The 15691-nt window shown below is 46.6% G+C and overlaps 1 protein-coding gene across 1 annotated transcript; it reads left to right on the forward strand.

The window, feature by feature from the left end:
• Window positions 1-3689: 3689 nt before the first annotated feature.
• On the forward strand, window positions 3690-15365 carry RPP40 (ribonuclease P/MRP subunit p40). Its single transcript, XM_007125182.4, is given in 9 exon segments — window positions 3690-3740; window positions 3743-3877; window positions 6225-6369; window positions 7672-7740; window positions 8536-8631; window positions 10079-10204; window positions 12752-12950; window positions 13078-13212; window positions 14335-15365. Coding segments are annotated over 9 exon segments (1155 nt in total). The 3' UTR covers window positions 14534-15365.
• The last annotated feature ends 326 nt before the right edge of the window (window positions 15366-15691 follow it).

Genomic DNA, 15691 nt, shown 5'->3' on the forward strand with positions numbered 1-15691 from the left:
AATAAAACTAGTGGAAGGGATGCCAAGGATGGTAAGTAGGCTGTGCAGGTGAGGCTGAAAGGCCACAACCCAGCAGCAAACGCTGTTACTTGATAAACCATTTGGAACAAGTTCACCCAAAGATGTGGGTTTAAAGTGACGGTCTTCAGCCTTGACCAGGCCCTGTAATCACCTGGAGGCCATAAAAAATACCGATGCCCGGGTCCCACTCTAGGGATTCTGATTTAATTGGTCTGTTGCGCTCGGATTTAAGGAATTTTAAAAGCCCCCCAGGTGATGGTCCTGTGCAGCCAGGGGTGAGAACCACTGACTCAGGGCTGTCGATGCCTTAGCTGCAGGTGACTTCGGTGTGTGCCACAGGGTCTCCGAAAACAGCTTTGCCCTGTTAAAAGCAAAGGACTACTTCTTACTCAGCAGCAGGAGGAAATGTCTTCTTAGCAGATCTATTTTTGTGTCACTTGCTTTCAGAGTCAGAGGTGGTTTCAGACATGGTAGCTTGATTTAGTCTGTGTTGAAAATCATAAATAGCCTACAAGTACCAAAAAAAGATGAGAAGAATTTGCCAACATGTGGAGTGCATTATGTATTTTTCAAATCTCTCCTGTGATTCGTAATGAAAACGACATTGCTGGGGCCTGATTTCCTCAACTCAGCCCTTGGCCATTTCCCCAAGTTATTCCAAGTCTTTCCAGGACACTTCAGCACTCTCTCAAGGGGATTATTCCCAAAGGTGAAGAGTACTAGACACTGAAATCTCTGCGCAGTCTGTTCCTACTGCAGAAGGGTCCGCCTCCAGAACCTCGAATGACCAGGGAGGCTGCATCAGTAGTGGGTCCAGTGGCAGTGGGTGGGCTCTGAAGACAGGCGGACTTGATTCCCAGTCTCAGCCCAGCCACTCAGTAGCTGTGGGGCTTTGGATGATTTACTGGACTCGGAACAGCTATATAAACCTCGTTTTCAAGAAAAGGCATCCTTATACTGAGCGCACAAACGGCAGTGATTCTTCATCCCTCCCTGTATCCAAGCCCTTTGAAATGTGATTTTACAGCTGCTCCCACTGAGAGGTAGAATCTGTTCCTCCAAACCTTGCATCAGGGCTGGCCAGTAGAATGCAGTGGGCATGCCAGCGGGCCAGCTTGGGACCTCGGCTTAAAAGGTCTTAGATGCTTCTGCTTTTTCTTTCAGAACCCTGCCGTCTCCATGACAACAAGCCCATGTTAGCCTGCTGGAGGATGAGATACTTCAGGGAGTAGAACCAAGGTGCCCAGTCGACAGCCAGCTCCTCACCAGAAGCAGAGCCCTCTAATCAACCTGCAGCTGACCACACATGCATGAAGGAGCCCAGCTGAGACCAGAAGAATTGTCTAGCTGAGCCCAGCCTGAGCTAGGTATTGGGGTGGCTTGTTATGCAGCAGTAGCTAACTAATACATATGCCCACTGCAGACAGGATGCCAGGATTCAATGATATGTTCATCACAAGTGACTTGGCAAACAATAGGCACACAATAGGTGCTGGTTTCCCTTTCCCCTTGTTTAAAGTTGGATCTCTTGAGTTATACAGAAATTCTTGTCATCATGTATGCCTGTGATTGGTGCTTAAATGCACTCAGTGCCCCACCCGACAGGAGGAAGGAGGCAACCAGTCTGACCACTAGGGGCCAAGGCCAGATTGCAAAATAAGAAGTTTGTCTTTAATCTGTTCCCTCCACATCTAAACTGTGGAGGTCAAGGTTGTGGAAAGATTTGAAGACATTGGGCTCCACCCTCTGGGGGCCCCATCTTCCTTCCTTTGCTGTCTGATCTCTGGAAAGGGGGAATGGGCCCACACCAAGAAGCAGCTGGGACACAGTGGTTGAGCTTTGGAAGCTTCCTGCTTGCACCCCTCTGCTCCCTCCCTGGACTTGACACCGTCTCTCCCCACCTTGGGTCTGAGGAGAGATGTTGGTAGGGCTTTCAGCTCTAGAAACCAGAAAATCTGACACAATGGTATGAACAAGCAAGGGCAGATGAGGCCGCAGAGGCTAGCAGGGGCCAGGTTAACTAAACTTTTATTCAACTGCAACGAGAAGCCGGTGACAGGGTTTAAGTGGGGACGGGGTTTGCATATATCATGTTGTTCACATTTTCCAGAGATCAGTCTGGATGCTGAGTGGAGGATGGACTGTAGGAGGGCGAGATGGCCGGGAGGCTGTGACCGACAGTGGACTAGAAAGAGAGGAAGGTGACCGGCAGTGGTTGTAGGGTGGAGACAGTGGGGAGGGGCAGCAGAGCCATTTCAGTGAAACATTGTGGAGGAAAGCTGGAATGAAACGGGTTCAGGAGAGAACGTGAGGAGAAGCAGCCCTAATGGAGCAGAGAAACAGCAGCAACGCAGAGCGACCTGTGGTCCAAGGAGTTCTGCTTGTTTAATGCACAACACGAAGGCGTGGTTTGTCCGCTGACAGAAACCACCCAGTGGGGAGGGAGGGAGGGAGGAATGTGATCGGCAAGGGACAGTACACACACAGAAGTCTGGGGAGGTAGGCAGAAAGGATTCCTCAGCCCCAAACTGACTTTAAGTTGCAGCTTTCATCTTTGAAATAAATATGATTTTGGCCTTCTGTTTCATAACACAGGACACCCCGCAGATCATATCCTCGTCATGCTTCCCTGTAAGAACACCTCTGAGTTCTCAACACCCAAAATGCACAGCAGCTACTTATCTCGCCAAACATTTTCCAGCTGAAGTTCATACGTACAGAATTTACACTAAGCCTTCAAAACTTAATACAATATTTTAACCTAAACGGCATGCTAGAAAAGCTTCATGTTGCTTTCACACATAATTGGTAGACGGTCAGAATCACGCTAGTCACTTTGCAAAGCTTTGTAGTACCAACCAAGGAGATGTACATATTTGATGTTGCTGGTCTGAGAGGCCACTGCTGTTGAATTGTGTGGTGACCAAGAAGCAATGCTTTAAGCATTCTACATTCTAATACAATATTTGTAAGTTATATCTAGGTGCCGTATTGTGATTTAGGAAATTGGTAGTTTTTCAATTCACTTGCTAGTCCTTATCATTTTTCTTATTTAAAATAATGGAAAATAGGTTTTCCTTAGAGTATTCACAGAGATAATCTGACATCTAAGGCACAGGATACTGACATTAATGGCAGAGGACTTTCCAGTCTGTCTTAGTTTTAGATTTGTAAATACCTTCCAAATTACTTAAGTTCTATTCTTCCAAATCTTATAGTAAAACTGATGCGCCCCTCTGCATAGAATTGGGGCTGTGCATACTCCAGTTTGAGAAGCATGTAGTAGTACAGCACTTGGAGTTGATCAGAAAACTTAGATGGAAAAATGCATTATCACTATAACCTCCAATAGCAAGAAATGATTAAAATCGGTTCCAAAAGGATATTTTTAAAAGCATCTTGAAAGTGGTTCTGAAGGAGTCTTAAGGAGTCCTATTAAAGGTATTATGTATTACCTTTAGACACAAACTTCCTTAACAATTTGGCAAGGAGCAACCTGGGGCCTAGAGGAAGGATTCTGGCAAGAGAACTAATTTCAGGTAGGGTACCTTGCAGGTAACCATCAGCGAGCTTCTGCGTGGGCCCCCCGGAAGCCTAGGCCCGCCCCCAGCACTAGCCCCGCCCCTACCCGGGACCGCCTCAACACGTGCGGCGTGCCTGCACAGCGCATGCCCGTGAGGAAGGGGCGGGGCGAGCCGAACCCCGGCAGGTCTTGCGTACGCAGGGGAAGACGACGGCCATGCTGTGTCGGCTGCGAGAGGTGCCCCGGCACTTGCTGGTCTGCGAAAAGTCCAACTTCGGCCACGACAAGTCGCGCCACCGGCACCTCGTGGAGACGCACTATCACAACTACAGGGTGAGTCCACATCCCGGGCCCGCGGACCGCGCACCATCCCGCCGGCGATGGAGGCTTGGAGAGAGCCGCGCTCTGCTCCAGGGGGCCCGCCCTCGTCGCGCGGAGGGGCGGAGGTCCTCGCCAGGCATGCTGGGAACTGTAGTGTCTAGCCGCTCCAAGCCTGTGGTTTGCCCCTCCTCAGGACTACAAGTCCCAGGATGCACCGACGCGGGGCGGTGTTCCGCCTTCGGAGGGAGGAGCAGGGTGGCGTGCGCCTGACAGAGTTCGCCGCGCCTCTGGCCACTTACTCCGGCCCCGCCCCTCCACGGGTCGGGTGCGTCCCGGGAGGGGCGGGGCCGGGGCGAGGGACTGGCGGGTGTGCCGCGCAGCCCGGGACGGACCCACCCCTTCCGCACCCTGGCTTCCTTCCCCCGCCGCGCGCCCCCGGGTCTTTGTAGAACCTCGTGCCGAGTTCGGCAAGCTGCTTGCACTTCTGAACCGCTTATGGGCGCTAGTTTGATACCTGAGAAACCTCCCCCTTTGCCTGCTGCCTTCTGCGTTGTCCAGCCAGAGTGAACTATTTCGGCAGCTTTTGCAGAAATTCGCCGAGGCTTCCCTGCTCGCATGCACTTCAGAGCGATTTTCGCTGTTGCTTCGTGAAAATGTCACCCTCACGGGCGCCTTTTTCGCGAGTGTGGTGGTTGAAGCATCGGTGAGGTTATCAGTTTATCCAGAATCTGCTGAGAGTAGAAGAGAACATCCCTAATTCCCAGGTAGTGTATGCTGGGCGGGCTTCACCAACCCATTTAAGTGGAGAGGGCTTCAGAGTAAACCTTAAAATGAAAATGCTTTAAGCCTTTTACACTTTCAATCGACCAGCCTAATCTCATCTCAGGCCTAACTGGCTAGTTTCTCAGACACAACTGGTGACCCTGGTCCTTCAGGGACAAACTGGTGTCCCAGCTTTGGGAGAGTGGTTTTTCAAGGTGTGGAGCACCTGGGCGAAGTTTGAAACCTGTCAGGTTGATCTCTGCTTTGGATGGAAAGCTCATCACAGACAGCAGTCGGGGATGTGTGCCTTATCTCTCCCGTCCCATCTGTAGAGTTTCTCTATCTGGAAAGTGTAAACATCCAGCAGACTTCTGCTTCCATGTAACCTCTTACTAATTGGTGTCCCTAAATTCCTTATGCCCTAAGGGACAGTTCCTTTGATTCCAGCCTGGTACTAGAATACACAGATCTACGGATATTCAATTGTACTATATTTCCCTAAAAATTAATTAATGTAGTGATAGAAACGGGACGTAAACTGTATTGCTCAAAAATATATTGTTCATTTGTAAAAGATGAAACACAAGCAAGGGCTCCTCTGCTGGCATAGTGGTTAAGAATCCGCCTGCCAGTGCAGGGGACACGGGTTCAAGCCCTGGTCCGGCAAGATCCCACGTGCCGCGGAGCAGCTAAGCCCATGCGCCGCAACTACTGAGCCTGCGCTCTAGGGCCCGCGAGCCACAACCACTGAGCCCGTGTGCTACAACTACTGAAGCCTGCACGCCCAGAGCCCGTGGTCTGCAACAAGAGAAGCCACCGCAATGAGAAGCCACGCATGGCAACAAAGAGTAGCCCCCCGCTCACCGCAACTGGAGAAAGCCCACATGCAGCAGCGAAGACCCAATGCAGCCAAAAATAAATAAATAAATAAAATACATTTTTAAAAATTATTTTTTAAAAAAACCGCAAGCCAGAGCTTCCCATTAAAATTGTTTTGCTCCTTCAACTTTCCTGTACTGTAAGCTTGAATACATAAATGGAAAACTTGAGTTGTCAAATTTCTCTTTTCCTGAGATTAGTAAGTTTGTTTTGTTTTTTCTATTTTTATTTTTAAAATTTTTATTGGAGCATAGTTGGTTTACAATATCGTGTTAGTTTCTACTGTACAGCAAAGTGAATCAGCTATACGTGTACATATAGCCCCTCTTTTTTGGATTTCCTTCCCATTTAGGTCACCACAGAGCAGAGTAGAGTTCCCTGTGCTCTACAGTAGGTTCTCATTAGTCATCTATTGTATACATAGTATCAATAGTGTATATATGTCGATCCCCATCTCCCACTCTGAGATTGGTAAGTTAATTTCAGAGTTTTTTTGAAAGCTGTGGAGGAATGGTTAGCAGCCTTCATGATGTTGTATCATCCCTAAAAACCTGGGTGGTGATCTACATGAAAATAAGACTTGTTTAAACCTATAATGGAGTATAATCTGCAAAAATACTGAATTACTATGCTGTACACATGAAACTAATGTAATATTGTAAGTCAGCTATGCTTCAATTAAAAAAATAAGACTTGTTTATGTTACACATTCCAATAGGTTTCATTTCTGATTCCTGAATGTGGGATACTATCAAAAGAACTGAAAGACCTGGTCATGGACTCTGGGCCCTATTACTTTGTGAAAGATTTACCTCTTCATGAGTTAATCGCACACGAATTCATCAATACTTTTGTCAAGAAAGGTAAGAAAAGCCGTGTAGTGTCTTATGAATGCGGCGAGATGAGGAAGTCCAGGGAGATCACATAGCAACACCAGGGTCCTTCTCTTGTTCTGAATAGGACTGCTGGAGGTCGTCTGTGTGGTCACGTGTTTGCATCCCTCCCTCCGTCCCGCAGTAGCTCAGCCGACTCTGTGTGCCCTCGTTAGGTGGTGGTTTCTGACTGCGCTGGCCCACAGGTGTTGTGTGGGAGTGTGTCATATGAGGGTTAATGGAGAGGAGAGTCTTCCACCGCTGTGTTCACATGCGCTGTGTTCACATGCGCTGCCGTTGGGTGTGTGGCTGCAGAGACAGGCCGCTGTTCTCCCCGCAGTCCCCATGACAGCTGTCTGGAGAGGGTGGTCTCCTGATGCAGCCACAGCTGCTGCCCCCAGAGTCAGGCGCTGATTGGGGGTCAGCGTCTTCCACTTAGACTTTGTGGCTCTCAGCCTCGCCTGCACACCTCGTTCCCATCTGTGTCTGCTGGGTGGATTGGCTTGTTCCAGTTATATCCTAGGAGCCACTTGTTTGAAACTATTTCAGCGTGTCTTTAGGGATCCACCCTCACTATATACATCACTGCACAAGGGCCACTGGCATCTTGTCTTTGGTCTCACGGACATGATTCCTTTCTTCGGTTCTGAAGCTTGATGCTGGGGGATTCCCTGGTGGTCCAGTGGTTAGGACTCCTTGCTTTCATTGCTGAGGACCCAGGTTCGATCCCTGCTCGGGCAGCTAGGATCCCACAAGCTGTGTGGTGTGGTCAAAAAAACAAAAGAAGTCTGAGGCTATTTTGTTAACACTGTGGACACTGGCCATGGCAGGGACTTTTACATAGCTGACCCGACTTAACCCTGGCAACAATACTATGAAATAGGCCTGCAACGCCCATTTTACAGGTGAGGAAATTGAGGCTCAGAGAGATTGAGTAGCTTTCTTGACATCACACAAGTTTGTGGCACATTGTGAGTCTTCATCTGGAACTCTGCCTTTCAGGTGTGTACGCTCACCTGCTCTTCCACTTTGTGCCCCTCTGCCAGCATCCCAAGAGGTATGCGCTCCATCCTGAGTCCATTTTCTGCTCACTGGTAGCCAGCTTGCACAGACAGGCCCCAGGCGGGGGCGTGAACTAGCTGTGCTCGGCCTTGCGTGTCCTCCAGCTTGGCTGAGTGAGCTAGAGCAGTGACCCGGAAGGTCTGTCACCCTGTGAAAATAATCCACTAACTTCTTGCAGGTGTGATTATTTTTTTTCTTGTCTTAATTTCTCCTCTGGGTTTCCTCTTACAGGTGCGTGCTATGCACTAACGTACAACACAAGTATTGACGAGGATAATACTGTGGCCCTGCTACCAAACGGTAACCACACTCATTTTTTCTTCTTTCTTAATTATGGAGGAAACACAAACGGTAAGAAAGAAAGAGTCAAGTCATTCGGTTGTGTGTAAAGTGAAAGTCCCTCCTTTCATCCCCGTCCCTCCAAACTCTGCCATTCTCAGCAGGCATTCTCTTTTTTCTTTTAAAGAATCAATTTTATTTATTTATTTATTTTGGCCTGCGTTGGGTCTTCGTTGCTGCGCGCGGGGGCTACTCTTTGTTGCGGTGCGCGGTCTTCTCATTGCGGTGGCTTCTCTTGTTGCGGAGCACGGGCTCTAGCCGTGCGGGCTTCAGTAGTTGTGGCTCGCGGGCTCTAGAGCGCAGGCTCAGTAATTGTGGTGCACGCAGGCCCAGTTGCTCCGCGTCATGTGGGATCTTCTTGGACCAGGGCTCAAACCTGTGTCCCCTGCTTTGGCAGGCGGATTCTTAACCACTGCACCACCAGGGAAGCCTCGTACATACAGTTTTAATTTACTGTTTTTAGTGTCTTGAAAATATTCCAAAGAAGAAGTATACCATAATTTGTTTACTTTTTCTTTAATAAGAATTTAGATAGTTTCTAGTTTCACTATAATAAATGATGTCTTTGTACGTATAATTATAAATAACACCCTTGTATCATAAATAAGATACATGTATGAATAAATAATATCCTTGTATTATAAATAAGATCCTTGTGTGCACTGGTATTTAACTGCTCAATTTGTCTTGCTTTCTCTTAGAGAACACATTATATTTTTAACATCTCTTTTATGGGAATTACTATTTGATTTATAGGGAAATTAATTTTATCACTGGATAAAGACACTTATGAAGAAACTGGACTTCAAGGTCGTCCATCTCAGTATTCTGGCAGGAAAACCATGAAATTTAGTAAGTATTATGCTCACTCCATCAGTTTCTAACAAGGTAGTAGTCTTCCTGTAGCAATTTGAATTTAAATGTTTGAATTGCCTCTGTTCTCTTTGTTCAGAAGAAGTGTGGCTTTTTCTTGTCTTTAAAACTCCTTACTCCGGGGGCTCTCGGGTGGGCATCAGATAGGATGAGACAGATACCGCTGTGCATCTGTTTGTCTTCAGCTGTCGGCTGCATCTTGAAAAGATCACAGACTTGGACATGGTCCATTAGATACATATGTTTTGGGTCACAAATTCAAAGTGATGAACCCACTTGTTCTTTTTTTCTTTTAAATTGAAGTATAGTTGATTTACAATGTGTTAATTACTGCTGTACAGCAAAGTGATTCAGTTAAATATATATATACATTCTTTTTCATATTATTTTCCATTATGGTTTATCACAGGGTATTGAATATAGTTCTTTGTGCTATACAGTAGGACCTTGTTGTTTAACCAGTCTGTATATACCAGTTTGCATCTCTTCCAACTTGTTCTTAGTAAAGAATTTCCTTTAATTTTCCCAAGTTTTATGATGACTAGTAGAAATTCACCCACGAGTGAAGAGATGTAGTTCTGTTGATGGTCTGGCTTGAACATCAGTAGTTACGGCTGCCACCTCCACAGCTAGGTTAGAGTTGGTCTCTGCCCTTGGTCTTTGATTAGGAAAAATGTGAATTTAAAACACCTGTTGTGGGACTTCCCTGGTGGCGCAGTGGTTAAGAATCTGCCTGCCAGTGCAGGGGACACGGGCTCGAGCCCTGGTCCGGGAGGATCCCACATGCCGCGGAGCAACTAAGCCCGCGCGCCACGACTACTGAGCCTGCGCTCTAGAGCCTGTGCTCTGCAACAAGAGAAGCCACCGCAATGAGAAGCCCATGCACCACAACGAAGAGTAGCCCCCGCTCACTGCAACTAGAGAAAGCCCGCGTGCAGCAACAGAGACCCAACGCAGCCAAAAATAAATAAAAATAAAAAAATTTTAAAAACAAATAAAACAACTGATCGAATTATCTCTCAATGCCAGAAATGTCCATCAAAGGCAGAGTTTTGGTTTGGTAACCCAAAGGGAGGGCAAGAAATACAAAATAACTTTTTTTATCCATAAAACTTCTAAAACTCCTGATTTTTTTTTTTTTTTTTTTGCGGTACGCGGGCCTCTTACTGTTGTGGCCTCTCCCGTTGCGGAGCACAGGCTCCGGACGCACAGGCTCAGCGGCCACGGCTCACGGGCCCAGCCGCTCCGCGGCATGTGGGATCCCCCCGGACCGGGGCACGAACCCATGTCTCCTGCATCGGCAGGCGGACTCTCAACCACTGCGTCACCAGGGAAGCCCACTCCTGATGTTTTTAATCTAGCATGTTTTGCACAGTGCAAGCTGTGTGTGTATGAATGAACTGTTTATTCCTCTCCATTTTTTTAGTTGTTTCCATTGATTTGATGGATTTATCCTCTAAACTGGACTCTAAGAAGTATGAAAGAATATCTTGGGCTTTCAAAGAAAAGAAACCATTGAAATTTGATTTTCTTTTGGCATGGCATCAAACAGGTATGAAAAATAAAATATGTAACGATGGAGTGGTTTTGAAATCTCATGGTTAATTGAAGGGGAGTCGTGAGGACGGAATGGTGATTCACCCAGTGGTCAGGGATGTTGTGTACGTAGATGGATACAGGGGTCCCCCACTTTTCGAAAGTTCACTTTATGCTCCTTTACTTTTACAAAAGCAAAAAGTGAAAATAGTGTTCAGCGTGCGTTTTGCAGTGAGCTGCTATAGAGGCAGTGGGCACCCCAGCAGCGAGAGGGGCACCCCCAGCTCCCTCCCCCAGAACTGCACTCAGCGTCTCAGCCTCTAGCCGCAGAGCTTTGAACTGTGTCTTTGAGCGTTTGTTTCATGCATCTGTTAGCAAGATGTGTCTTAAGGTAATTGCTTCTTCACTTTATGCCATTTCGACTTAATGAAAGGTTTTGTAGGAACACTACTTTGGGATGGGGGGAAACCTGTAAACATTGTTAAGGAAACTGCTTTGGCCCCTTTGGCATCCCTGAGAGCCATAGTCCGGGATCATCTAGGCATGCAGCCGTCCGTCTCCATCTCCTTGGGGTGTGTGTCCATCAAGAGCTCCTGAGGGTGGTCTCAGGGCAACTGACCTTTGTCCATTTCTCCCTTTCCCTCCTCCAGCTTCCCTCCAACAGCCTTGGCTGGAATGTTTTAAAATAACACCAGTTAAACTGATAGACACAAGCTGCTTATTCGTTATTGCAGGGTAGTAATCAGGCATATCATTAAATGTCAGATTCAATTTGTTGTACCTTTTAATTGATCAGAACAATATATTTAGTTCGGAGTTTCATGTTCACCAAACATTTTAATCGGCTTAGAACTGCCATGTACCTCGCTCCTTTTAGAAGTGTATCTTTGGCCCAAAACAAGATTAAATGAATCAGATCATCACAATGACAATGGTGTAGTTCTCTCTTGGAGAAGAGGGAAGCCCATAGATCCATTTTGGAAATAGGTCCATCTGTCTGCTCCTCCTGGAAAGTTCGTGGTCACTGGGTGCTACAGGGTTGCCTGTGTGAGGCCTCGGTCTGTAATACTTGGGTGCTTCTGCTGTGTGTGGTGCAGACACGGGGCAGAGGGGCTGACATCTCAGTCGTATGAAGTCTTTACTGAGGGTCTCCCATGCAGTGGGTTCTGGAGACCACTGTGTTCCTAAGACTCCGAAGTATTTTAAGAGCTTGTCAAGACCTGTGAAACACCTGAGATTTTACCCTCTTAACAAGCTAAGAAGTTAGCCAGCACCTTCTCGTGGGCTCTGGCAGGAGACACGAGACCCCTGGGTCAGAGGCAGAAAACCTAATTATTCCCAGCGGTGGCAGTGGCCAGAGCATCAGCGTTTGCTCCAGTTCACCAGGTCCTGGTTCCTGCAGGGTGATGCACGGTGGGCAGGTGATGCTGGTGCAAGCAGGGGGTTGCGTTACAGGAGGGGAACCTGGAGCCTAAGGAATTCAAATCTTTTATATTGGGCAGAGAGCCTGCTGAGCTTTGCCCCGGAGGGAGGGAGGAGGTGGAGGGAGACATTATTTCTAATACACTGGGCAGTAAGCAATCCTGCCCTCTGCTCCAAGAGGGCCGCTATTTCCGTCTTCCGGGGCTATTGGAAAATCCTTCAGGGTACACTGGATCTTACTGGGTTTTCAAGACAAGCTGGACTGAGATTCTGTCTTCAGCTCCTCTTCTTTCTCCTTCTTCGAGCATGTGCAAATATGCTCCTTTCTCCGTGGAGTTCACTAATTTTATTTAAACGTAAGTAATGCTTTGGGTTTTATTTATTAAGTCAAAAGTTTCTTAGTAGAGCAGATGTTGAGACTAGTATGGCTTGAATCTGAAAGCCTTACGATTTTCCAGAAAAAGTGGGTGATGCTGGTGCAAGCAGGGGGTTGCGTTACAGGAGGGGAACCTGGAGCCTAAGGAATTCAAATCTTTTATATTGGGCAGAGAGCCTGCTGAGCTTTGCCCCGGAGGGAGGGAGGAGGTGGAGGGAGACATTATTTCTAATACACTGGGCAGTAAGCAATCCTGCCCTCTGCTCCAAGAGGGCCGCTATTTCCGTCTTCCGGGGCTATTGGAAAATCCTTCAGGGTACACTGGATCTTACTGGGTTTTCAAGACAAGCTGGACTGAGATTCTGTCTTCAGCTCCTCTTCTTTCTCCTTCTTCGAGCGTGTGCAAATATGCTCCTTTCTCCGTGGAGTTCACTAATTTTATTTAAACATAAGTAATGCTTTGGGTTTTATTTATTAAGTCAAAAGTTTCTTAGTAGAGCAGATGTTGAGACTAGTATGGCTTGAATCTGAAAGCCTTACGATTTTCCAGAAAAAGTGTGACAGAAGATGAATGTTGACAGAACTTTGGCACCAGGGGGCGAAGGCAACTTAAATGATTTTAATTTGAATAAAGCTTTGTACAACGTCCTCTGGCCTTACTTCATCCTGCCTGCTTCCTGAAACCCTCAAGTGGGAGTGGGTGGATTCAGGGATTCACTGAACTTGTTTACACTATTCAAGTGGCCTTATTTGGTGTGTTTGAAGGCGCGGAAGGATCAGCGATGATGTCATACTTTTCCAATTACCGGATTCAGGAGCATCAGCCAAAAATAGTGCTGAGCACGATGACAGACCTGCAGTGCCCAGTGCTGTGGAGCGGCGAGCTCAGGGGCAGGCCGGAGGCGGCCTGCAGCGCCCAGGAGCTCTTCGAGTGGCTGGGCGCCGTCTTCAGTAACGCCGAGCTGTGCGTATGAGGGCTCCCGGCTCCCGGAGGGCTTGGGCTGGCTTCTCGTTTTCACCAGGGCTTTAGTACTTTGAAAGCGATCGTGTCGTGGATATAAATGCGTTGTCTTTCTCTTTTTTGGTTACAGAAATAATGAGCCTGATCATTTCATATCAGCCTACTGCTGTCCTCAGCCAAGCACAGTGGTGGCGAAAGCTTACTTGTGTACAATCACTGGTTTCATCCTTCCAGAGAAGATACGTCTCCTGTTGGAACAGCTGTGGTGAGAAGAAAGAACAGCCCTTTTTGCCATTTATGTCTTGCTTGTCTCCGCCTCCGTAGCGTTTTAGGGGCAGCGCTAACGATCCAGATTCCAGGGTCCTCTCGCAACATGTCCCCCTCTTCCCTTGCTTGGGCTCACGTGCAGTAACGTTATCATCTTGCACGATGTAATTATCCCTGGTGATATTGCCGGGTCCTTGTCCTTTGAAAAGAAGAGAGCAGAGCTTTACTGCGTCTTGAGAACAAGCTGCTCATTTTTCTTGTTCTGCTGCCCCGGACCGTTTCAGTGCAGTTGAAGTTACGATATCACTTAAGAAAACGGCAGTACTCTATGGAACACATTACGATGGGTTTTAAATACTGGATTTCTGCAAAATGCTTCACTTTGAAATGGGTGGGAAAAGGAGCTGATCACCTCTGAATCCAGATCATATCCAGGATCTGCCCTGGCTCTAACATCCGTGAATCACCAAGCACCGGTAACGGGCCACGGGTTGTGTAAAGTAGCGTTGGATTTTCATTCTGGGAGGTGTTCTGTAAGTAAAATGTGAGGAAGCTCAAGTCCTGTATTGAAAAGAATATAAAGTGAGCATTATGCCTTCTGAGTCTTCACTTGAAAAATGTCTTAGGATTGAAGTGTTGAGGGTTTTCCTTTTTAAATCCAACATCCTCTTTCGCATTTATTAGCTTTGTACTTTTATTTTCCTTAGTAAGAGGGTTGAAGTTTTAAAAATTTGATGGATTTTAAAAAAGAAATTCGATAAATTATTCTGCAGTGTTTCAGTTTACAGAGCCTCCAAAAGCAGCACTGTTCAAGGGAGGGAAACGATTCTTACACACTTTGTGGGGACTTTTTTGTTCTTTAAATCTTATATGCTCTTGCACAATAAGGGTAGGAACCGCTGAAGTTCGTTGCGTGCGCTGCATGTTGGTGAACCTTGACTGAATTCCCGGTACAGCACCGGGAATTTAATTTCTGTCTCCTAGTTGTTATAGATGAAAGCTAAGGTCAAAGCTTCATGGGAGCGTCAGAAATACCACTTATCCTGAATAAGTAAAAACAATAAATGGGACCGTTCCTAACTCCTCCTGTTTGTTAAGAAGTGTCTTTTTTTTTTTTCAGTCGCTACTTTGATGAACCAAAGTTGGCCCCGTGGGTGACGTTGTCGGTTCAAGGCTTTGCAGACAGCCCTGTTTCCTGGAGAGAAAACGAACACGGTTTTCGAAAAGGAGGAGAACATTTATACAACTTTGTGGTTTTTAGTAATCGGGACTACTGGCTTCAGTTGGCTGTTGGGGCAAACGATGACTGCCCGCCATGACAAGCACAGAGGTTGAAGTCATGTTCGTTTATGTTTATGCCCGTTTTCCGTATTTCTCGGCAGTATAAGGACTGTGTGTTCACTCAGACTTGGGTGATGATGACATTTCTCAGATCAGCGTCTGTCAGCATCGGCCCTGGGCTCGGGCCCATCCTGTGACAGGCTTGCCGTCAGGTGGAAGCTCATAGTTGATTTCTCCCTGTCACTATGAGCCCAGGGCGCGGGCTACTGCGTGGTAACTTGGGCCACGCAGGGACGGGGGGCTATGGGACCACTGGGTAAGATGTGTGCTGTGATTGTGAGTTTTTCACATCATAATAACAAGAAATCCTTAACATCATACTTACCAGAGCCAGTTCCTGCTTTAGTGCTGCTCAGCTAGTACCTCATTTAATTCTCACATCAGTCCCGTGAGGGAACAGGGTGTACGTAAGCTACTGAAGTCACCTGCTTGTGGATTCAAGACTTGATCTCAGGTCAGCTGGTTCCTGAGTGAGCGCTCACTCTCCTGCTTCTGGGTCAGGAGGGATATTTGGATACTGTATATTCATAAAGAACAAGTTGAATTTTGCAGTAACCTATAAGGGAAAAGAATCTGAAAAACATATATGTGTGTGGGGGGGGTATGTATATGTAAAACCGAATCACTGTGCTGTACACCTGAAACTGACATGACATCATAAATCAACTGTACTTCAATTAAAAAAAAAAGTGACTTCCCTGGCGGTATAGTGGTTAGGACTCGTGCTTCCACCGCAGTGGGTTCGATCCCTGGTCGGGGAACTAAGATCCCAAATGCCACACAGCGTGGCCAAAAAATAAAAGTTCAAAAAAAACAGTTGAAAGAATTTTTTTTTCCCCAGCAATATGGCTGATAAGGACCAACTGAAAACTACTTAAATTTCTGGAATACCTTTCAAGAACCATTTTTTAAAATGTTTCAATGAGCTGCAGAATAAGAATTCTCAAAAGCTAAATAATTTATTTGGCCACATGGAATTAAATAAGAAATCAGTAACAGAAAGATCCTTGAAAATCCCCAAGTATTTGGGAACAAAGTAACAAGTCAAAGAACAAATCTAAAGAGAAATTAGAAAGTAATTTGAAATGGATTTTTTTTAAAAACTAGAATTTGTGTGTTCTTGCTAAAGCAGTACT

Source organism: Physeter macrocephalus, chromosome 18 (genome assembly GCF_002837175.3).
Source record: "Physeter macrocephalus isolate SW-GA chromosome 18, ASM283717v5, whole genome shotgun sequence".
NCBI classification, from domain to species: domain Eukaryota; kingdom Metazoa; phylum Chordata; class Mammalia; order Artiodactyla; family Physeteridae; genus Physeter; species Physeter macrocephalus.